At 31.7% G+C, this 24,955-nt stretch overlaps 2 protein-coding genes across 4 annotated transcripts; one reads left to right on the top strand and one right to left on the bottom strand.

The window, feature by feature from the left end:
* Positions 1-303: 303 nt before the first annotated feature.
* On the top strand, positions 304-18,513 carry LOC130445491 (tyramine beta-hydroxylase). Of its 2 annotated transcripts, XM_056781126.1 has the most exons (10): positions 304-401; positions 3,797-4,011; positions 6,167-6,313; positions 7,541-7,807; positions 9,249-9,446; positions 10,828-10,912; positions 13,058-13,224; positions 15,660-15,845; positions 17,942-18,129; positions 18,235-18,513. In XM_056781126.1, exons 1-10 carry the CDS (start codon positions 338-340, stop codon positions 18,470-18,472), a joined length of 1,755 nt encoding a protein of 584 aa, XP_056637104.1. In that variant the 5' UTR covers positions 304-337; the 3' UTR covers positions 18,473-18,513. The 2 variants fall into 2 exon arrangements, with proteins under 2 accessions (XP_056637104.1, XP_056637105.1); XM_056781127.1 differs by lacking the exon at positions 15,660-15,845 and having other exon boundaries at positions 324-401.
* On the bottom strand, positions 18,485-24,785 carry LOC130445492 (U4/U6.U5 tri-snRNP-associated protein 2). 2 transcript variants are annotated; one of them, XM_056781128.1, is made up of 8 exons: positions 24,318-24,785; positions 24,213-24,263; positions 23,908-24,159; positions 23,663-23,838; positions 23,003-23,228; positions 21,370-21,656; positions 21,006-21,196; positions 18,485-18,926 (listed from the first exon to the last, which is right to left on the bottom strand). In XM_056781128.1, the coding sequence occupies exons 1-8, from the start codon at positions 24,370-24,372 to the stop codon at positions 18,680-18,682; spliced, it is 1,485 nt and encodes a 494-aa protein (XP_056637106.1). In that variant the 5' UTR covers positions 24,373-24,785; the 3' UTR covers positions 18,485-18,679. The 2 variants fall into 2 exon arrangements, with proteins under 2 accessions (XP_056637106.1, XP_056637107.1); XM_056781129.1 differs by lacking the exon at positions 24,213-24,263 and having other exon boundaries at positions 24,318-24,506.
* Positions 24,786-24,955: the final 170 nt, after the last annotated feature.

The raw sequence follows: 24,955 nt of genomic DNA on the forward strand, positions 1-24,955 counted from the left end.
GTCCACTAAGGGATGAGAGTTCCATTATTAGTATTTCAAAAACGGCTATGAAGACATCATCTTCTGTGTTTCCGTTTGTATAATTGTGTATGAACTCATTTTCATGTTCATGTAATACTTCTAATTAACAGATTATTATAATATTTCTCATTATACTAAAATTTTATTTCATTTTTATTTTTCATAGTATATCTTTAATTAACAAAATTCACCCGATAGTTAATTTCGATCGTCAAATTCTATTATATTATGAGTATTGCGTTTGCGCGTCCTTCCTATATTTAAGGAAAATTCAAAATATTCGAGATAGTCATCAGAAGCATTAAACGTATAACAAATGTGGAAAAATTGTGGAAAAACGTTCATTATATGTGTAGTTTTTGTTTCTTACATAAAAAACGGTGAGTATTCTATATATTTTTTTTGTTGGTATATTACAGGTTGATAAAAAACTGAAGATGAGTCTTCACATAAAAACATTGTCTTTGCTAACCACAAACACAATTTTTTCCCTAAATTGATTTGATAAATACATCTCAAAGTTTAAATTCATTAATTTTTTATTACAATTTCGAATTAGCTACAAATTTCTAATGTAAAGGTATTTTAGTTTGTACTCAATACGCCTCAAAATTTTAATAATTCAACACTTTTTGTTATATCTTCAAATTAGATGTAAACTAACAATTTCTAATGTAACGATACCACATCACTCAATTTATCATGTGACTGAGAAGAACGCATTTTTTGCCAAAAATCGATTTTTTTCATAAATGTAATCTCCTTCAAGAGCAATACAATCATTTCAACGTTTCTCTAGCTTTTCGATGCCATGCTTGTAGAAGAATTTGTCTTTTGCCTCAAATAAGGTTTCAATTTCAGCAATTACTTCTTCATTTGAGCTGAATTTCCTACCGATGAGATCAGCAAATAGTTCGTAGTTACTGGGGACTAGATCTGGAGTATACGGTGGATGAGGGAGTGTAATTCGTTCAATTTGACTTGAAACAGTGGTTTTTTCCTCGACATATGAGGCTGTTTTTCATTGATCTTTGCATTTAAACGATCCAACAACTCTATATAGTATTCTCTATTCATTGGAGATTGTCGATCGACAATATTCCATGCGCATCCCAAAATACTGAAGCCATAACCTTCCAAGCTGATGAGCCTTTGGACGCTTCGGACGTGGTTCACCAGCTGCAGTTCACTCATATGGCGATCGTTTACGATTAGATGTAATCAATTTGTGGACTTTTTTTAAGTTTTTTTGAGTAACCACCTCAATTAGACGGCTAAAACGTTCACCGTCATCGGTGTCTGTACGACCACGCTTAAATTCAGCAAACCAATAACAAATTGTTCTTTTCGATGGAGCCATTTCTGAGCTTGTACATTTTTTTCATCAAGGAGCAATTATAAATTGATACACATTGTTTTGAAAATAGCAAAAGTAGCTTCACTTAAATGGCTGTCACATTTTTCTGACTAATCGAAATGTCATCAATTTCTTCTATAATCATTCTAGTTTTTAACATAGTCTCCTTTTACGTTAAGTTTGGTGATGCTGTAGCCTTATTAACACTTCCTATTAATATGTAAACACCCTGTAGATCACTGTTCTAATTTAAGAAGTTAGTTAGTAAAAAATTAATAACTAAATTAAACTACATTTAGATTATTTGATAACAATAAACACGAGTATTATTTATCTGACTTTACTGGAATCAACAATTTACTTAGAGGGTTTTATGAAATACAAGTTGATTCTTCTTTAGACTTTGAGATGAAGTAGGTGTTTATGTTATTTTGTAATCCATGTTTGGCCGCTGCACTTTTACCAATGAAACGTTTAAAACGTCGTAAATTTTCTAAATAAAAGCTGTGGAGGTCTGGTTTGCAGAGCAAGAAGAAACATTTTTTTATGAAAGGTCTATAGACGTTGCAGGTTCGCTGTAATCAATGTATCCAATTAAGAGAAGAATATGTTGAGTAATAAAATATTTTGACAATGAAATTTTGTTTGGTTCTATAGAAGGCTAAGAATTTTTCAATATATCCTCGTATACCAAAACACGAAACAACATACGACAGACAAGGAAACCACAGATTCAACCGTCGTAGCAGTACACGACCTACAGGCAGTGCTGTCATGTTCGCAGAATGATTTCTTATTCACTCGTGGCAGTAAACCTCACCTCGTGAATAATAACCTTCGTTATACACTTGTGAATAATATACTATTAAATGTTTATGAGTGATTTCCGTTAGCATGCTGTTAAAAGTTCAAATTTTATTGATTGCAGCATTAAAATCGTATTATTACATTCTAGGTATATAACTTTGAATATCAGTATTCATATGTAGGAGGAACAGGTGACAATAAAACATTATTATAGTTATTAGACTTTGGTTCCGCAAACAAATTAAAATTTTCTATTACACCATATCGTAATTCTTTAAACTCTAATGTAGGTTGTTGCTTTGTCATACACAACTTGTTATGAAAAATATAAATAAAAAATTTGAATCGAAACCGGTGGAGATCTTTAATTTGTAATTTAATTTAATTTAACTTATTAGAAGTATCAGTGTAAAGTTTTGAGGTCGAAAAAGTAAACCAGAGTTACGCAATAAATTGAAAGAAAAAAGATGTCCAACGAAATTGTCGTATCCTCGTAGATAGCTTTCAAGCATATATCAAAATGTATAAGGACAAATTTATTTTTCAAATTATGTGGCTTGAAAGGCCTATTCTTTCATAATTTGAAATGAAAGTTGAAACTAATTCTTCCACGATAAGCGTTAAAAGCATAGGTAAATACATTTTGAAATTTGAATTGATGATAGACAGAATGAACGCGGATTTCATAAACGAAATAGTTGTTTCTGATGAAGCGACGATTGATTTAAACGGTACGGTTAACAAACAGAACTGTAGATATTGGAGCTGATAAAATCTTCACTGGATGTGATGTGAGGCTCACACTCATTATCCTAAACATTTCGGCTGGTATCAATTACAATAAAATTATTGGCTCTTATTTTTTTGAAGGCACAGTTAATGGTGAGGTATATCTAGATTTTTTATTAACTTCTTAGTGCCTACATTATTAAGACTTTTTTCTGATGTGAATCATACAAATAAGATAGATCGATCTAACTACTACCAACAAGACATCTCCACATCTCCACGTACAGCTGTTATAAATTACCACCACCAATAAGTGGATTGGAAGACGTAGTACGATCGAATGGCCGACTAGATCCCTCGATTTGATTGCTCTCGATTACTTCTTATGATTTTATTTAAAATCTAAAGTATACTTTGATAAACCAGACAATATTGCTGATTCAAAAGTTAGGATAACAGAAGAACCCCTAATGTCAGACAAAAGGTTGAACTAGAATTCCAAAATCGCCTCGGTTATCGTTTATTTAATAGTTGTTTAATTGTAAAGTACATTGAAAAATACATTCTAGCTATTATGCAACGAATCTTCATTCTACGTAAAGTTTTGTGATCAAGGTATTATCAAAATTTTACATCTTAAAAATTAATTTTCTCAGTTATAATAGCACCAAATTCAAAAAACTTTTTATTGCTCAACAGCGGACTAAAATCCCTTTTCAACAAGGTGCCACAAGACTCAATTTCTTATTAAAAATTTTCGAGGGGGTGCTTATAATTCAGAGGGGGTGCTGAAGTGGGATAATATTTTCATACTGTAAATTGTCAATTTAAGCTTAAAATCAACCTGTTTCAGGTTTATTTCACATGTTTAAAATATTTTAGGTAACGGGAATGGAATTTACCATGTAAGTTTAAGAGGTGACAATTCGATCAAACTTTACTGGTCTTTGGACTACAATTCCGAAACTGTAATTTTTGAAATTCACATACCTTCTGATTATGGTTGGTTCGCTATTGGATTTTCAGACAGAGGAAATCTTTTTCCTTCAGATATCTGTTTATTATGGCGAGACTTAAAAGGAATATCCCACCTAAAGGTAAAATAAAATAGAGGAGGAGCTACTTTTTCAAATGAAGAACAGATACTTTCTCGGTTTTTTACTTTTTAAGTTGTTAACTTTAATTTGATGCCAAATTACAAATTTATATTATAAGGTCGCCCTCAATTACAGTCAATTTTTATATAGGAGAGAGTATTAAACCTACTTACTAATCTATCATTTTAAACATTATTACAGAATAATCTAAATATTTCCTAAATTTTTCATAAATTTATCCGAGCTAATACAAGTTTCCGGGATTTTATTGGTACCTATTTGTCAATAAAGTTTTTCCATATAATAAGAAGATACACGTTATGTATTCTTAACAGTTTCGTTTCGTTGCAACTTGCAAGGTGCAATCTGCAATCTATTGTGATTTCTAGTATGATTACGGAAAATTTGGATGGGGCGTATAAGCTTCGAAAAAACGGTCCTTCGACAGTAAATGAATAAACATTAATATTTAATTGTTTTAAATAATTTACAGACAAACATTCAGGTAAAAGTGTTGATGACACAGTGGAAATAGTTAGTAGGACCTTTGGTGTTGGGAAATCTACGATTTAAAGAGTTAATAAAGAAGTTAAATATGTTTCAAATAGTGAGTTAAATAACAGTAAATTACTTTGAATAAACTATTGATTAAGCAAAGCGTTCTCGACGCAAGTCAAACTATTAAGAACTTAGTATCCGTGTACAAGCTGCTTTAAATACTAAATCATATACAAAAGCTATAATTAATTATAAAAATGGATATTTTGTTCGTTTAAAGCCACAATATAAAATAAAAGTGAGTTATTTAATACGTTAATGGAACTTCAAGTGCCCAAGGGATAATCTGATTTGGATTCTTCTTATACTAGTAACTTTTAAAATATTTCTTTATGAACGGAAGGTTATTTAAAAATCAAAGTTTAAACCTTCATACTTATAGAACCAGTATGACACAATAATCTTCATACCTTGTATAAAATAAAGCATCTAAGAAAAAATTACACTTTTTTACATACAGCTGTTGGTTAGGTTAGGTCATAAGTCATAAGCGTGCACCCGATATACTTATTTAAACTTAATTTGTACAAGTACAATATACTTTGCAGCATGTAGTTGTTCTCTTGTCCAAAACTTCTAATCTATTATCTGAAGGCATCCTTTTTCTGCACGACGAAAAATTGTTGCCGCACCCTGAATGCCACACCAGTCTCTATTCTATTCTATCTATATTCCGTAGCCAGGAATGTTGTGTACGCCCTAGTCCTCTCCTTCCGTCGATCTTTCCAGAATGAACTTGAGAGTTGAATATATCGGTCCTCGTAGGATGTGCCCCAAATAAGATCAGTTCTCTTTCCACACCCGCTCACCTCAGTACAGTATTCCTCATGTGCTCGGTCCATGGGATCCGCGCAACAGCCACATTTCCATTGCTTCTATTCTGTTTAAGAATCTCACTTTCAGGAACCATGTCTCCACACCATACAAAAAGATTGACCATAAATAACATTTTATCACCCTCAATCTAAGGTTAAGGGGGACTTATCGGTGGATTGGGAACTTATTAAACTTTGTAAAAGCTGATTTTGCAATTGCTATCCGAGTTTCAACTTCCTCGTCGCAATCCCATTTTTTATTTAACATACTCCCAAGGTGTTTAAATTTATTGACGCTCTTTATGTTATTTCCAGTAATTGAGCTTCGCTGTCAGCTGAAAAATTCGTTCTACATATTTGTTAAATAGCATGGGTGAGAGTATGCATCCATGGCAGACTCCCCTAAGTATCTGAAGGTGTTCCGTAATTAGAGAGCCGCTAGTTCTCAGTTCCGCTGTTTGATCTGCATACAACTTTTGTATGATTCTGATGTCTTTACTATCAATATCAACTGTAGATATTACTTGAGAAAATATTTTAACTGTCTACTAAAGTGAATAAGAAGTTACACGCCTATGAATTACAGATACTTCAAAATTTTATTACTCTCTTACTCAATAAAAATAGACTATAACTTAATTTGGAAAGTGTTTCCCATTTATTACTCACATTTTATTGTCTTTGTACTTATAGGGGTAGTTATTTCACCTTTAGAAAATGTTTTGTATAATAAAATAAAATTCTTAATTTCATATGTATATTTAAATGATGTTATGTTATAGGATGCATATGTTGATGAAAATGGAGTGACTCATAATGACAAACAAGAAGACTGTAACAATTTCAAAATCAAGAGAAATGGCAATATTACAAAATTCGCGTTTGAAAGAAGATTCGACACATGTGACCAACAAGACTACATTATTGAGGTATTAACCCTTTGTAAAATTATTTGGAGTTGTTGTGGACAATTTCATGAAATGGGAGTTACATATTGCCGCCTTATCTAGAAAATTAAGTTCCTCCTATTTTGCTCTGAGATCAGTCTCCAAAGAACTGAACTTATCCGCCTCCTTACCAGTCTATTATTCCGTCATTTTTTTAAAAATTCGAAACATTATAAAATTATAACTACGAGGATGTAGATATAGACTTCTTAGACCGAATTGTTACTATGGATGAGACTTGGGTACATTTCTACGATGAAGAAACAAAGCAACAATCGATGGAATGGCGACACTCAGTGGCGACAATGGTTCTCCAAGACCTGAGAAATTTCGTGTTCAAAAATCTGCTGGAAAAGTTATTGCTTCAGTTTTTTGGGATTACCATGGAGTAATCATGATTTATTCTTTGGATAAGGGTAGAATAATAACTGAAGATTACTATTCGACATTACTGATCACTCTATGGGAAAAAATTAAAGAGAAAAAACGTGGAAAGTTATCCAAAGGTGTTTTGTTTTAGCAGGACAACTCACCTGCACACAAATCTCATGTTACCATGCAAAACATCCGTAATTTAGGGTTTGAATTACTAGAACACCCCCCTTATTCACCAGATTTGGCTCTGTCCGACTATCATCTCTATCCTCAACTGAAAAAAAGTTTAATAGGTCGTAAACTTTCTTCCAAGGAGGAGGTAATAAAAGCTTTTTTTATGAAAGGTCTAGAGACGTTGCAGGTTCGCTGTAATAAATGTATCCAATTAAGAGGAGAATATGTTGAGTAATAAAATATTTTGTTTGGTTCTATAGTAGGCTAAGAATTTTTCAATATATCCTTGTATATATTGGAATGGGTGGAATTGGAATTTTGATTTTATCGTTTGAAATAAAATACTTCAAGGGAAAATATATGGAAATTTGATTTGTGCTGAGCTCTATGTGTTATATTGAAGAAGTTTAATTAAACTAGACCTTCTTGTGCCATATCTGTGCTTGAGCATATGACTTATTACCACAGTTTGAAGATGGGTCTCAAAGCTTTGTCTTTTGGCGAATGAATTTTTACTTTTTGAGATTGTTGAATCGAGTGCCAATCGATATTACATATTGCACATTAAGCGCAAAAATGGATAAAAGTAGTATCAATATCTAAGCTTAGTATTGCATTTTACATTTTTCAAATGTTTCTAGAACTCGTTGTACTTTTTAGGAAGGCACAACCCATATTGTGTGGTCGAGAGGGAATCATAATCTATATAAGCCAGAAGGTATAAATATCAGTTTTACTCCTGATAATCATGGAATGGTAAGAGTAAATCTTCTGAAAAATACTAAAGTGAACTATTATTTGCCATCTCACGTGAAGATATTCGATTTTCTAAATGATAAAGTGGAAGTTCCTGCTGAAGAAACTACATATTGGTGTCGAATTATCAAACTACCAGAAGAATTTAAGAAAAAGCATCATATTTACCAAGTAAGTTTTTTGGCTCAAAATTTATTTTATGTTTATATAAAATTAAACAATCCTCAAATCACTTATTCAAATAATTTCCGTGTCAAATGGATATCATTTTTATTAGCCACGCTAAATAATTGAAATGGGAAAAAATTGTATGACACCCTGTTAGGTATCGTAAGTTTTTAATTCTAATATATTAGTAAAATTAATGATATTCTAACATACTAACTTACCGGTTGTTTATGAATAAATATCAGGTTTTTAATGCTTTGTAATATTTATTGCATTAAACTTACAGTTATAAATGATATGTCGAATGAAAAAGCAACTCAAACAGTTCTACCAAAAATCTGAAAAGTATTTAATGTGAGCACCAGTTGTCACAAGTTACACATCAAGTCTTCAGCCGAGTTAGTCCCAAACGTTGATCAGATGTTTTGAGTAATTGTTGCAGCAGCTGCTTCAATCCTGTTTCTGGTAAACGTGATGGTGACACAAAACAATCTGTCATTAGGCGACCAATTTAGCCGTCTGATAAAATGACATTCAACCAATCGCGTATATCGGTATGCCAGTGAGGTGGGGCACCATCTTGTTGGAAGTTCTGTGCATATCGAATAGACAAATATACGGAGACTGCATTGGTATAATTAGCAAACGAAATTCAAAATACTCCGACGAACAAGGAACAAGTTAACATGTGCAGTTTTGGATATAGTGGATGCCTTTGTCAATACTCCATATGAGGCTAACAAAATAGTATAAGATGCGAGAGAACTAGATGGGATAACTTCTATATAGGTGCTACTAGCCACTAGAACAACTGAAATAAAAGTAGGGTAAGACATCATTTCTATCGGCTTTAATAGAGGATATCAATAAGAGAGTTGCTTTCCCATTTATGTAGAGCCTGGTAGTAAACGGACTCTTAACAATGTTCAAAGAGGACTCAAGTACACAAGAAGGAGTGGGGACTGAATGTCATCTCGAACAAGACCTACTTTATTACTTTCACTATGAAGAGAAAACTCCATCTCAACCCTATCAATCTGGACGGGTAAGTCATTGAGTGGAAACAAAAGGGGAAATATCTGGAAATTAATCTAGATTCTATCTAGATAGTGCTAGTGATACCCTAAATCATATATATATGTGTTGAAACGAATTCAGAAAATATCTAGGATTGCCATAAACCACACCTCTTTAAAGCAATTAAATCTACCTCAGCATTATCCATAATTGTGGCAGAAGACCGATTTAAACAATTTTCTGTGCATGTATTGAATTTTATATAGTAACTTTTCAAAAATTTGCCTCAATTCCAAACTGATGTTTTCAAATATTACTAATAGAATAATTAAAAAATACCGCATACCCAAACATACTTTAAGTTTTCTAGTTTTTTGTTGCTATACAGTTTCATGATTATTAATTGTTTTATATTTTTTCCACTCAGTATGGAGCTAATATTCAAGAAACCAGTGAAGGACTTGTACATCACATGGAAGTTTTTCACTGTCAAACAGGAGTCGATGAAGAAATTCCATTATACAATGGAGATTGCTTTGGAAAAAATAGACCACCGAAAACACAAGTTTGTAAAAGGGTTTTAGCAGCTTGGGCTATGGGTGCACCACCATTTAAATATCCCAAGGTACTTATTTATTAAAGGTTTGTTACACCTTTACTTTGTGCAAAATAATTATAACCGCTTTAGTGACTATTAGAGATATTCAACAACATTTTAATTGTTATTACGCAAAATATTGTATCAATATCAACCAAAGAAAATATTCAGTTCCATTCTGAAAGAAACGTTGAAACATCTAAGAAAAACCATTATAAATTTTATAGCCGAAGATGTCCCTGAGAATCATTCGAACTAGAAAACGTTTTAATAATGTTTTGATGATATCAAAACTTTACGTAAAATTAGTTCTTGAATCTTGAAGGATAAACTTTCTATTGGTCTAGCTACAATTGACTTGGTACCTACATTTAATTAATGTGGCAAATTCTGCACAAACTGAATTAAAATCATATTCAATAGAAATATACTAATGCGATGTTAAACATCAGTCATTCTCATTTTAAACCGAGAGAGACAACTAAAAAGAAACGCATTACGGATTCAAAAAAACACACACTTTATGTTCAAGATGTGCAATGATGCTAAAGCCAGTGCACAAGATATACATCAGACATTTTGTTTGAATACAGAGAGAACCAATTAAAAAGAAACTTATTACGGATTCCAAAAAGCACTTACTTTGTGTTGAAGATGTGCACAAGATTTACATCAGTCAATTCATTGTAAAACAAAAAGAAGCGTATTACGTTTCAAAATAACACAAACTTTGTGCTGAAGAGATGCAACGGCATCAAACCAGTCCACGGTTTGATGCCGTGATGATAAAGAAGAGTATTACGGATTTCCAAAAACATATATATATATATATATATATATATATATATATATATTATGTGCTGACGAGATGCAATGGCATAAAAGCCAGTACACAAGATATGCTTCAAACATTATCATTGTAAGCCAAGAAGAAGCGATTACGGGTTCCAAAAAGCGCAAACATTGTGCAGTGGCATTGGAACCTGTGCACAAAATATTCATTAATACTTTATATTGCAAGGCAAGAAAAACAAACAAGATTAAATGTATTATGGTTTGACAAAAGTAATATTTTGTGCTAATAGGTGCAATGCCGTTGTTCATAAGTTATGTATTGTTCTTTTAACCAAACCAAAGAAAATTTGAAATTTACACAAATTCGCCATTATATTAGAAATATCTAATTTCAAATATACACACTATAAAGAGGTCGAAAAGATGTAAATTTTTTAGTTCAGCGGAACAATCAAATTAATAAAAAAATATATATTTCATATAACCAATTTAAACAAACTTATAGATGTGATCAGACCAGCTAAAAAGGAAATTCCAAAAAAGTAAAACGAATTCATAATCTATCGCTTCATTTCCAATTTTAGCGAATTTAAAAGAATATGTATTTTTTTAGGAAGCAAGTTTACCTATTGGAGGAGAAAACTTCAATCCTTATATTATGTTGGAGGTACATTATAACAATCCGGATTTAAGAACAGGTACGTTTCAAAATAGGAGAATCGCAGTTTTATTGGAAACGTATAATTCGAAAACAACATCCTAACCATTCAAAATCTACTTCTAAATTCATAAAACCTTTATATTGTAGAGATGAAGTGTATCTCAAAATTTACACCCGTCTTTTACAAATATGAATTACTAAAGAACAAAACATTTAAATTCAAACAAATCACCTCCTACTGTAATATACTCTCATATATAAATACTAAATATTACATCTTTTATTTTCTTAATAGATTTGAACTAACGTTCTCCAGGTGAAAAAAATTTAATAATTTAATTGCTTCCTATTGCTTCCAATATTGTGATGCAGATTGTGTTGCCCAACTTACGAGGATGTATTGATATATATATATATATGTATATAGTTATAAAATATTGCGTTACCATAGCAACGAACAATAACTTATTAGAAGTGTCAGTGTAAAGTTTGACGTCAAAAAAGTAAACGAGAGTTAAGCAATAAATTAAAAGAAAAAAGATATCAATTTGGACGTGAAAAAAATTGCTGCAAAATGGATCCCCAAATGTTTGAATGTTGACCAAAAGCGTGCAAGGATAGAAGCATCGCGTTCGATCTGTGCTCGATTTGAAAACGATGTAGATTTCATAAACCGAATTGTTACTATAGATGAGACTTGAGTACATTTCTATGATCCAGAAACAAAGCAACAATCGATGGAATGGCGACACTCTGGTTCTCCAAGACCTGAGAAATTTCGTGTCCAAAAATCTGCTGGAAAAATTCATGCTCCAGTTTTTTGGGATTGTCATGGCGTAATCATGATTGATTCTTTGGATAAAGATAGAACAATAACTGGAGATTACGACCAATCTACGGGAAAAAATTAAAGGGGGAACGCGGAAAGCTATCCAAAGGTGTTTTGTTTTTGCAGGACAACGCCCATGCACACAAATCTCATGTTGCCAGCAAAAAATTAGTGATTTATGGCTTAAATTACTAGAAACCACCCTTATTCACCAGATTTGGCTCCGTCCGACTATCATCTCTTTCCTCAACTGAAGAAAAGTTTAAAATGTCGTAAATTTTCTTCCAACGAGGAGGTAATAAAAGCTGTGGAGGTCTGGTTTGCAGAGCAAGAAGAAACATTTTTTTTGAAAGCTCTAGAGACGTTGCACTTCGCTATAATAAATGTATCCAATTAAGAGGAGAATACGTTGAGTAATGAAATATTTTGAAATTGAAATTTTGTTTGGTTCTATAGTAGGCTAAGAATTTTTCAAGATATCCTCGTACATCTTCTTTCCGATTTTCTCTATCACGTTTAGATTTTGTACAATTTCAAAATTTAATTTCACTCGACTATGATATGTATAATATGAAAAAAAATGCGTTTTGTCACACAACAAAAACTTTGTTTTCAATATTAGTTCACGTATACAGAGTTGTATGAATGGAAATGAATAGAATAGAATAGAAGGAGGAATTTTTAATTTAAAAAAAACATGGGGGCCTTTTGAAGTATGTAAAATCAGATAGATAATAGTTATTTACGTAACTAGTTATGAAAAGAGCGGTATTGTCCAACAAACGATAATTTGCCAAAACAAACGCCAGCTTCCGTTAATTTTTATTTTATTACACAATAAGAGAATAATCAAAAGAACTATTTTTCAGTAAAATTGTCAAATATGACATTTGATATTTTAATATAATTTTGCTTTTTATTTAAAACCGAAAACAGTATACGATATACGATATATCAGTTATGAAAAGTAGTTGTGTAAAAACTTTACGCAACTATTTTGAAGAATAATTTATTAATTACTGTAAAAACTGACAATTATCTCATTATTTAAACTGACAATTAACTGATTATTTTAATTCAATCGTATTTCAAGATTTATAATTTATTGAAAACAACATTAATGAAGATTTTATAGCAATCGGTTTATTTACATTGTTTCTTTTGAATAATTTTCAGGAAGGTCTATTTATTTGTAATTTAACAAGATGTGATAGAAAAAAACAAATTGCATTTTTGAAATCAGCATGTAAAATTGCTTAGCTATTTTAATATCTTCATAAATTTTGTTGTAGGTTGGGGTAATTCACTTTTAATCCTTCAATTATTGGTCAACTTAACAGTATAATATTTCAGGTATAATAGACAGTTCTGGGATTCGATTTCACATATCTTCAAAACTAAAAGAAATGGATGCTGGAGTTATTGAACTAGGCCTGGAATACACTGACAAAATGGCAATTCCTCCAGGACAAGATTCATTTTCTCTAACTGGTTACTGTATCAGTTCATGTACAGCTATGGTACGATTTTTGGAAATATTTTTTGTAGGAATACATATGTTTGATACTGTTCCAATATAATATTCTCAGCTAGGTTTTATTTTATGATCAGGGAATCATAGATATATGGTTATTGTCGAAAAAAAAATATGGTAATGTAATTTTGAAGTTATGTTGAGTTGAAAAATTTACTAGATGAGCGGAATACACATAAATACCTTTGGAACCCATTATTTAACGTTAACATAAGCTTAAATATATCCCATGTTCTTTTTGTTAAACTCTATACCTATTTTAAGCCTTGTTTTTCCTCACCTTTTCTCTCTAGTAATTCCTTACTTCACTACCCATCTCTAGTTAAATAATACAGCCTCCACGCATCTTCACCATTGCTTTTTTTTCAACATTTTCTTTCTAGTTTTTGCCGTGTATAAGTTCAACTCTTTTTTATGTAAAAAAGCGACCACCAGAGGGCAAACCGTATCACACTCGAGTAGTTCGAGTGGTGTCTATCCCGTGGTGATGTCTGTGGATATTCATTTTGAACTTCTGTAGGTTTTAGTATTCGGGAAGTGCCTTGGTAGCTGATCCCACAGGCTTGCACTTCTCCAAAGAAAAGAGTTTCGATAAATTGATGTTCTGTTCATCTGCCTACGAACTCGGTGTTCATGTGCCACGTCTGCCTGTCGAATAGGTCGTGCAAATACTGATCTAGGTGGGATTATGGGTAGTATCGGTAAAACAAACTCAGGTCAGCGACCTTTGTTCTATGCTGTTATTTTATATCGCTCTATTTTGTATTGAGTCGATTACACTCAGGATATGCTTGGAAGCCAAACTCTAAATGTACGAGCAATACTCCAAAGATGGACGAATCTAGGCCTTATAGAGGATTAGGAGATGTTGGAAATTGTATAGCTTTTTGATATATATGATATATTGTTCCTAACCTCAACATTCAACAAGCGAATTAACGGTGATGATGATATTTTATGTCCAGATAGGATGAGCTTCTTTGTAAAAACAACAGCCTGGGTCTTTGCTGAACTTAATCAGATTGCTTCCACCCCACTCCAGAATGTTTATTTGGAAACTCCAACTATTTGTCTGAAACTCTTCTCGACAATTACCCTTACAGCTTAACCTCACACACAATAAACCAAAAGATATCAGAAATTTTCGATATTAAATCAGGATTGTAACACGGACATCCACTATGTATCGAAAATTGTACTAGAGTAGGTAATGATGAACCAGTATGAAGAGAACATAAAAACTAAAAACGAAAGCAAAAGTCCTACTGTCATTGAAAAAAAAAACGTTTATAGAAAACGTTTATAGAACTAACACAGATAGTCAATCTATGAATCGATGAAGACAGAGCTAAATTTATGAAAATGTCATTAAAAAACAAAGGGACCATGAGGAATTCTCCAGAGATCTTAAAGATAAATAGTAATACATATAGAACAAGTTGAAAGCTATGTATATCTTGGTATGGTTATCAAAGACAATAATGACGAAGGAAAAAATTTAAAACGAGGGCTAATGAAAGGAAATAAACAACTAAAAATTTTGAATTTAATAACAACTCCAAAAACACAAAACTAGATCTGTACTATAGACTTCGTTTACAGAAACGGTACTAAGCAAAAATGCATGGTCCAAAAGGGTAGAGTGGATAAGAAATATGGACATAGAACACGAAAGAATAAGAACAAACCAAATCAAAGAAAAATTGTATATAGAAGTAATGAAAACGTAAAAAAAAGAGAGTTCAGGAATAAAAACCGAAGGTAAAAAATAAGACGGAACGAAAGGAAATCACTTACATCCTCTACGCTTAAAAGACACCCATGTAGGGCTTTCATTTCTATGTATGTTACGACCCAAGATCAAAAACGACCAGTGGACGTTTTGAACAGACACGACACGTTGTGTATCTTTCAGAACATCCGCAACGCGACGTCGACAACCACGTCGCTACAAGAATTGAAATTGAAAAAAAAATATTACTCACTACCTAACCTAACTTACGCCTGCTGACCTTAATCGGATTATCCAATATTAGTGGCTAATATTTTATTTCAAGTTTAATTCATATACGCGCCCCTCTCCAAAAACAGCTACACCGGATTCTGGCAAATATGAACCGCCCAAAACGCGTTGTGGCTCTTGTAAAACGGCCACGTGGTTATCCACGTCGAGTTGCGGATGTTCTAAAAGATCCACAACGAGTTGTGTCTGTTCGAAACGCATTACGATATGTCATCTACAATTTCAAGCTCGAGTTGGTGTTTTGAGGTTTTCCTATTGAAATCTTACTAATTCATCGAAATAAAAAAAGTTGTGAAAGAAAAAACTGTTTTAGGTTTGACGAAGTACCCTCTTATATTGATTGAAAGTTTCTAGATGGCATAAGAAAATATATAAAATATGTATGTATATCTTTATAGAGTTTGCCTGTCAGCGGGATAACAGTTTTTGGATCACAACTTCATACTCACTTAACAGGAATTCGAGTTGTCACAAGACATTTTGATGCATATGGAAGAGAGTTGCCAGAATTGAACAGAGATAACCATTTTAGTACTCATTTTCAAGAAATAAGAATTCTCAAGTCACCCGTACAAATCTTACCGGTAAGTATGATAATTCTCGTTACAAAAGGAAGCAACAGAATTATACGTATTGAGAAGTAGAAATATTGATGATTTATTTCATTAAATTTAAAATAGTCCAAAGCCTGTTTTGTTCTTTATCGTATTTTTGTACGGATTTTTGTACAAAACCTAATTATTTTGACACTATACTATTAGTCCGAGAGCCGACCGCTTATTGGAAAATGTAGTATTCAAATAGAAGAAAATAATGATATAGGGCGCACACATAAAAAAGCAGCCTGCTTGCTTGCAACCGGCGAAGAATAGTGCCGCTAATTTAGGTAACTCGTCAATGATTATGGTCAAAGACAAAACTTGTCGGAACTTGCAACAACCGTGAACCGACACTGACGAATTTACGCGAATGAATTTTCAATTCTTGGTCGCTTGTTGTCAGCGCTGGGTGTGGTCACATGATTGTTAAATAATGATGGATAGTGAAATGCTTATCGCTGCAAGTTTTAGAAGACTCCCTATTGTATTGTCAAAAGCGTTACTAATTTTGCTTCTCCATAAACTGCTCGGTCTTGATTCACTTGATAAATTCTGTGCCCGACTCTTTGTATTCGTAACAACACATTTTCTAGTATCACAAACTCTTAATCTGAGGATGAACAAGACACCCTGCCCCAATGAAATCGGCTTTGTCACTGGCAGGCAATCAGCGTCGTTTGTGCAAGCACCAGCAGAAAAGCCGGCGCCGGTTTTCAGCCCCTACAATAGGCGCTGGATAATCTGCTTTACGTATGCCAGTCACTTGACTAGACCATTTTTTGATTTTTTAAATTTATGTTTAGTTGCTTAGCTTATTAGTTAAAGCATGATTTTAGCATGAAATGAAAGCTTGAACTTTGTAGTTAAAAAAAATTGTTACCTAACTTTTAACTGTTTTGGCAGCCTACTTTGAAGACGGGTGTACATTAAATGATACTCCATAAGAAAGTATGAAAGAATGTCACATCTTATTCAATTTTTAACATTCGATCATACCTGCTATCACAGAACATACCAATAAGAAGGTCAACTTATATGTAAATTTCGGCAATACAAATTTCGTTCTGCCACCTGCCAATCGCTAGTGTAATAAAAATGTGTCATTACTGTCAATGTAAATATGTCATTCGTCATCAATCTTTGAATTCCCGCCACATTTCCTTCAAATTTCGGCAGGTAGGTAATATTATTAGAAATATAATTTATAATTATGATTTCTTGTTGTAATCAATTTGAATGGAGAATATATATTTCTCAGCATAGTCAGGCTGCAATTTTATATTAATCAGAATTTGTTTTATAGTCAGGTAGGGAGGATAGCCCTAAACGACAAAGGATTAACAGTATCTTTCTATGTAATTATCCATTGAATATTTCAGGATGGATTTGAAGGTAGGTGACACAGTAAATTTCAAGCCTTCAATAGTAAATATATGGAAGGAAATATAAATAAACATTTTTTTCGATTTGCCAAACGCTTTCCTGATGTGTGATCTAAATAGGAAAAATTTTGTAAAATTCAATGCTCAATGATATTATTTTACTATGTTATTTCTGGTTAGTATTTATTTACATATTACACTTTTCAATTTGTTTGTCGGAAAAATCTGTATTTTGTTAGTTCTTATTTTAGAAGTTATATTGTAATCCTTGGTTCAGTAAAAAGGTATGTAAATATTAGTTTGTCAATAAACGTGTCTCGGTTCTAAGGTGTTTTTTATCGTGAATTTAGGAAACTGCAAAATCGGAACTATGTGGAAATGAATAATATAGAATACAGTAGATATTCTTTGTTGTAAATTTAAATGAAAGGCGAAAATAAATTAGTTCTGCCACCTACCATCGAGGGCACTGACATCGAAAATCCGCCACTGAATAACAACTAAGTTTGCATTCCTTCTTAGGATATGTTCTGTGCCTGCTATTCATACAAAGTCATTGATCGTCTTGTGATAAAAAACCCTTGAAACAGACTTGAATGCTACCAAGAAAAAGAAGAAGGTTCCAAAAATTTCAACTTAGTTCATAATATATCTTCTCTTTATGATTTTTAATGTTTGAAAATTGATTATTGATTTTAGGGACACACGTTAATCACCAAATGCGATTATAATACGAAAGATAGAGAAAACATAACGCTTGGAGGATTTAGCATAAGTGACGAAATGTGCGTGAATTATATTCATTATTTTCCAGCTAGTGAACTAGAAGTATGCAAAAGCTCCATTAGTGATCAAGCCTTGCATACATTCTTTAGATACATGAACGAGTAAGTGATTTAAAAATTATTACAGGGAATATTTTCGCCTCTTTTTCTTGCATATCTCATTACAAACGGTAAATTGTGATTCAAAACTAGTTTTCTCAATTTTAGATGGGAAAACCAATATACCTTACCAGATAATGGAATTTCTGATAACTATAAAGCAATCAAATGGAACAGGATGAGGATACAGCTTCTAGATGAAGTTTACAACGAGTCTCCAATAAGCATGCAATGTAATATGTCGAGTGGTGACAGGTTTCCTGGATATTGGGAAAATGCACCTCTGCCATATTTATCTACTACTCTTGGCCCTCCTCCTAGATACTGTGACAAAAAGTTTAAGTAAAAAAACATGGAAAACAATCCAAATAAATATATAATCTGAAACATTTCTGTATTATTATATAATTCTCATTTGATTTCCGTATATACTATAAACCTCTAAAAAATATGAAAAGAACCAAAGTAAATGAAAAAATAACAATATAGGATAAACTTTGAAGACCCACCAAATAAAAAACATTCTTGACATAAATTAAAATAAATTTTATTTTCATTGCGTCCTCAACTCATATATTTGAATATAAGCTTCAGTTAAAGTAATCATTTGCGGCAAAATATCTGTGACATGCAAATCTTGCATTTCATACCATTGACCAGTTGATTTCTGTAAAATGTGTACTCTGTAAGTACCCTTATTAGGTTCTCCGTCATGTACAATATTTGCAATCAGATCATAAATAGTATGTTTGTGTTTTGCTTTTATTTCTGGTGTCAAAAACTCGGAGAAATCAACGTTCCTAGAAAGAAAAATCATATGTAAACTGATCATACAATTAATTTTTAACATGTAAAATTTTGATAATGTCTATCACAAAACTTGACATAGAATGAAGGTAATAATGTCGCATAATATTTATAATGTATTATTTAATGTACTTTACAGTTAAATGAAATGTTCAAAATGACCATCATCCACTTCATGACAATAATCGACAATAATATTGAAAAAACAGGTAGAAATGTTCAATTTACCGATGAAAAAGAGTTAGATGTACTTCTATAGATTGAGGAAAACCGACGTTTCATTTAAACAGAACGGTTAACAAACGGAACTGTAGATATTGGAATAGAAAAAATCCTCACTAGATGTGTGAGGTTCACACACAATATCCTAAAAAAGTGAACGTTTGGGCTGGTAATAACAATAAAATTATTGGCCCTTATTTCTTTGAGGGCACAGTTAATGGTGAGGTTTACTACCAACAAGACGGAGCTCCACCGCATTTTGCACATACAGAAATTATTTAAACGAGGTTTTTCCCAATAGGTGGATTGGAAGACGTGGTACGATCGAATAGCCGGCTAGATCCTTCGATCTTAAAATCTGAAGTATATTATATAATTCAGATTTCCATACCTTGATTCATTTAACAGAATAATTTTGAATAAATAATATAAATATTTCAAAATATGTTATTCTAACACAAAAATATTTAGTCAGTTTTTCATTAAATGAGATTTTTCTTGAAAATGTGTGAATAAACAATATGTCCCATTGAAATAAAGCCACCGTGATTGTGTGTCATAACTGGAAATGAGAAGAAAGATACAAACCTATTAAGAAAGTCTGTACAAAAATCCTTATGTAAAAGGAATAAATCACTCCCTGTTATGTGAACAAAAAAAATAGAATGAATAAAAAAATAAGGGGAAAATGTCCCATCGGAATAAAGTCACTACTGTTAATAATCAATATATTCATCAAGTTTGTATATAATTTGGAATATCATTTACCAATTACTGGAGGGCAGTAGCAAGTCCGAGGTTTCAATGACAGTGTACTATATTTTTGCTTAAAATTCAAACTGTCTAAGATTGGTACATAAAACCCCTATTAAGGATATCCATACATTTTCTTGGGAATTGAAGTCGAGAAGTATTAGTAAGAAGTTTATTAAGGCATATATATGTAATGACATGATGAGTAATTGACGGTTGTAACCACTGAGAGTTTTTTCAGAAGAAAAATAGTTAAATGTGATAATTTTCTATTCCAATCATACAACTTATGTTTAAATTCATCTGGCAGTCATAAACAAATGAAAAAAAAGTTTTTATTTTATTTTTCAATATGATCAATGGCCTTTTGCCATATTTCTTTCAACTTCAAGATTCTGGGCTCATAAAATGTCTGGTTCTTAACAGCAAAAAACTGAACCAGATGTGATTGAAGGTTATCGTGATTTGTGAATGTTTGACCACTCAAAGAATACTACAAACTTCGAAATAAATAGTAATCGGATGTTGCCAGATCAGGGCGGCATTGGGGATGTGGCGTCACTTCCCAACCAAGCTCCAATAGTTTCCCAGGAGATGTCAAAGATGTGTGAGACCTTGCATTATCATGGTGGAACACTAAACCTTTCCAATTTGACAATTCTAGTCATTTCTCTTTGATTGCTTAATACAGTTTCATTAATTGTAAACAGTAAACACCAAAATTGATAGTCAGGTTCCTTAGAAGCAGCTCAAAAAACCCCACACCTTTTTTTCAGCTTTCGATGTGGTTTGTGCTGGTTCATCGTGTTTGCTCCATGATCTCTTTCGAACTATGTTACTGTAAAGGACCCATTTTTCATCACCAATGATGATTCTTTTTGAATATCGTAAAAATTGATTCTTTATATTAAATGAAGTTCTTTCAATTCGTGAAGAACCCAAATATCAAGCTTTAATAAAAATCATGCAAAACCAAAGTTATTCTAAAATGGTCGAAGCTTTCTAAAAGTAAAAAGCAAAAGTACTTAGTTGCCAACCTAATATAAATAGTATTAAGTGGAGATAAGTTATAATAAATATAATAAACACTCACTCACCTCACTGGGAAATTCACAATTGTTGGATTTTTCTCTACATAAAAAGTGTTTTTGGTAAATCTCTTAATATACAATATAAGATAAGGTGGTAACCTAGTAATTTCAAAGCGTTTCATGAAATTTTCTTTATACGTTTTATACTCTTTTTCTGTTTGTCCATTGAATTTTGTTAATAATTGATATAAATTAACCTGAAAATAATTGTATATAAACAACCAGCATTTAATTTATTAAATAAAGAAATACTATTAATAAAGAATAGCTCTGTTTTCACTCATTCATAAACGATTCTCTCATTTTGTTAAATCAATCTGGTCCAATATGACTGAATGATTTCTCTACTTAATATTTATGCTTCTGTTACCTGTGGGATTATATTTTCTCTAAATTCATCTATAAATAATGGTGGTGGAGGTAAATCGCAAGTTAAATATAAGAATGGTGATTCTGTTTCAACTTCTTGATAATCTGGAGTGGCTAAGAGACTTTTCTTTTCCTTTTCATTCAAATCTAATGAAGGTATTTTTCTGGTATATATTTTCATATTACCCAAAAAAGATTTATATATTATCGAGCTGTCTTTCTTCTTTGTGCCATTAAGAGCTTTATGTAAGGCATTGAGAAACCAGGATAGGAAGTCTATCGGATCACCTAATAATTAAACATAATGAAAATAATACTAATTTAATACAATTATAATAAATTTTATATGAAAATTACATTTTAGGTCTGTTCTGTCTGTTAGGTTAGAGATCACATATGCAAGAGAACCAAACAGCGGTAACTAAATGAAGGGAAGAAGTGAAGGAAAAATATAAATATGTTAATATTATTGTTGCACATGTTATGCAGATGCATTTTCGTTCTATTCATGTACAAAGAGTTATTTTGATACCTGAAATGGGCGTGTAAAAGTGTTTAGTGTCAAATTTTAGTCAGGCAACCAAACTGTAAGCATGTAAATATTTACTGACCTATATTTCTTTATTATATATATAAAAGAAAATTGTTAGTTAATTATGTTACAAATTTTCTTATTTTAGGTTTGATGCCCAGTTAAGGAGTGTTTGGCTGACCCGGATAGGTTTTATTGGCAACACAACAAGAAATTTTAAAATATGTCCAAAACATTTCAGCCTTTTGTGTATAAAACAATATTTTTTTTTTGGTTTTTATGTATGTTTCTTTATTCTAGTTGTAGATATAACAAATGATACTTTAACTAATTTAAAGGAATGGAACGAAAATAGGCGACATATCGACGGCTGTTAGTTTGTTATACCGTTAATTTCTGTTATGTATTTCCAATAGCAAACATTTGCGTTTGTTTTGTTTTGAAAAGTGTTTCAGCTCGGTGGTTTTTTTTAATATTTGTAATTTCGAGTAAAAATCACTCACACTTTGCGATAAAATTAACGCTCCTTCAGGATCTTCAGAAACCTTAGAAGATGGATTATAGAAGATAACTTCAGCGCCGACTTTACAGACGGAGATATAGTAAAATAAATTACATCTAGAGAAGATGAAACATTAGAGGAGCTTCATAACGCTAAACATTTTGTTAGTAATACCAAAACTATATCGCCTACAAATGTAGTAATACGCGGGTTCGAAGAGTGAGAACTTGATTTCAACAACATTTTGGTTCTTAAATCCCTTCAAGAAGAAGCCAAAAACAGAAAAAAATTCAATGCTTAAAATAAAAGATTTTTTTGTGTTAAAATTAATGCCTTATGTGAGTTTATTTTTCATAGCCTAGGTGTTGATAATGAAAGATAGTAGATTTTTCTTGAGTCTGTGCATGTGTATACACAGCTTTTTTGATAATCCGACAGCGACGTTTTTATTATATTTGGTAATAACAAATTACTTTTGTAAGTATAATATTTTATAATGGTTTATTTCAATATCAAAGTATTGATACTTTGTAAGTATCACATAACCTTACTTGAAGGATTAAAATGGTTGATAATTATACTACAACTAATCCTGCATACCTTGCTGGGTGAATTGAAATTGCTTTTTACTCCACAGAACAACTGCCTGTAACATTTCATGTGGTGATACATGCGCCTTAAAGTTTCTAGGATTCCATAATTTTCTCATGAGTTCTCCAAACCTAGTAACTAATAGATATGCTGAATCACCTGGAGGTCTTTTCACTTTACTATAGTTTTCTTCTCTTAAAAAATAGTTTCTTAAAGGTGTTACATGAGATAGAGCCTAAAGAATATTAGAAATATAATTTTCATAATAATATAAATTTATCGAGATCTAAATATATTCAAGTTAAAGCATAATATAGACTGTGTAGAAAAATTCCAGAAATTAATAATAATAATAATAACAATAATAAATTGTCCTTACTAGTACAATGTACACACACGTCATTAAACAGAAATGACGAGATATGTATGGAATTAATTCAATTTTAGCGTTATTATGTGAAAAAAACCTAAGAAATGTTTTTTATTTATAGGCGCTAATTTATCAATGTTAAATAATGTCAATGAATTTTGCAGTGAAGTATATTTGGATTCAAACTAAATCTATTTGATGATTCAATTGAGACATTTTAGATAATTATCTTATATCTAAACAAACATTGTAAAAACTTTCAAAATCAAGCATTATAAGCGTGTGAATGGAGAACTTACTTGTAGAACAACATTACAATAGTCATTAGCTTTGATATTGTTTAAACCAACTATCCCTGGAACATAAAGTGAACCATCTATAGCCCTTGATAATTTAGTAGTATTTTCTAAATTGCTTATGTGATTTTCTGTGAATGTTGGATTTAGAACATATTTTATATCATCCAAAGAGGAATCTGTGAACAAAATTAACACAACTAGTGAATAGTATATGTACATTTAAATTTTATAGAAAAAATAATCACCTATAATTTCATAGTTATCAGGTAAACAATAAAATTTCAGAGTCTGTAAATTCAAAAAAACATGATGTCCTTCTGCTACTGAATGAGTATATGCGTGAGTATTAGTACCCCTTCCTTGAAAATATTTTCCACACACCAAGCATGCATAGACATTTATTCTCGTCAGAGATACTGAACACAATTTTTCAAAGTCGAAATCTAAATACTGTCTATTAATTGTATCAAGATAAGGACATAATCTTGTAGTAGAGCCTAAAATTATAAATTTAATTACACAATATCACTTTGTTATGCTAAATATTCACCAGTATTCCCAGATTTGTTAATATTTTCTTGTTTAATAATAGAGTTGGATTCTGAAAAATCCAATATTAGTTGATCATTAAAATATACTTATTAAAAAATCGTACCCTCTATTTTTCGTATTTTACTCGGCGTTTGGTAATCATCATTATAGGATTTCATTTTGTTAAACGTAAATTGAACGAAAATAATATATACTTATAAATATTTGAAGGTTATAGTAAATGTTTGGTTGAGCTTCAAAAACCAAACATTCCACTAAGCACTCTCGACAATCACATTCACGACCTCAAGCTTTCCCGTTCCGCGTAGTCCAGTACGTTATAGCTAATCTCAAGTGGAATGGCTTATTAGTCGTTTTGAGATTTGAGATAAATATTAACGAATGACAAAATAGAAAAAATAAAGAGAAAGCCTTAATAGCTTATGTTGTAATTTGTAAGTTATTGAATTTTTTAGTGGGGTGCTCAACTGTTTTACATTAAAGTAAAATCAAGATTTCTTCTGCGGCGATAATAAAATATTTGGGGGTGCATCATAAAAATATTTCAAACTTACTTATAATATCCCATACTGCATCAAATGATGAATTAGATTCTCATGGTTGCAATCTGTGTTCCTTAAATTTTGAAAATTCCGCTAATTCTTTCAACGCTCACTTCGACCCACCTCTTGACAAGAGTCGTCATGAATGTTAGTCATGACGTCATGAGTGACATTCTCGTGTGAATGTTTAGTGGAATGC

This window comes from Diorhabda sublineata, chromosome 6, assembly GCF_026230105.1.
Source record: "Diorhabda sublineata isolate icDioSubl1.1 chromosome 6, icDioSubl1.1, whole genome shotgun sequence".
In the NCBI taxonomy this organism is placed as follows: domain Eukaryota; kingdom Metazoa; phylum Arthropoda; class Insecta; order Coleoptera; family Chrysomelidae; genus Diorhabda; species Diorhabda sublineata.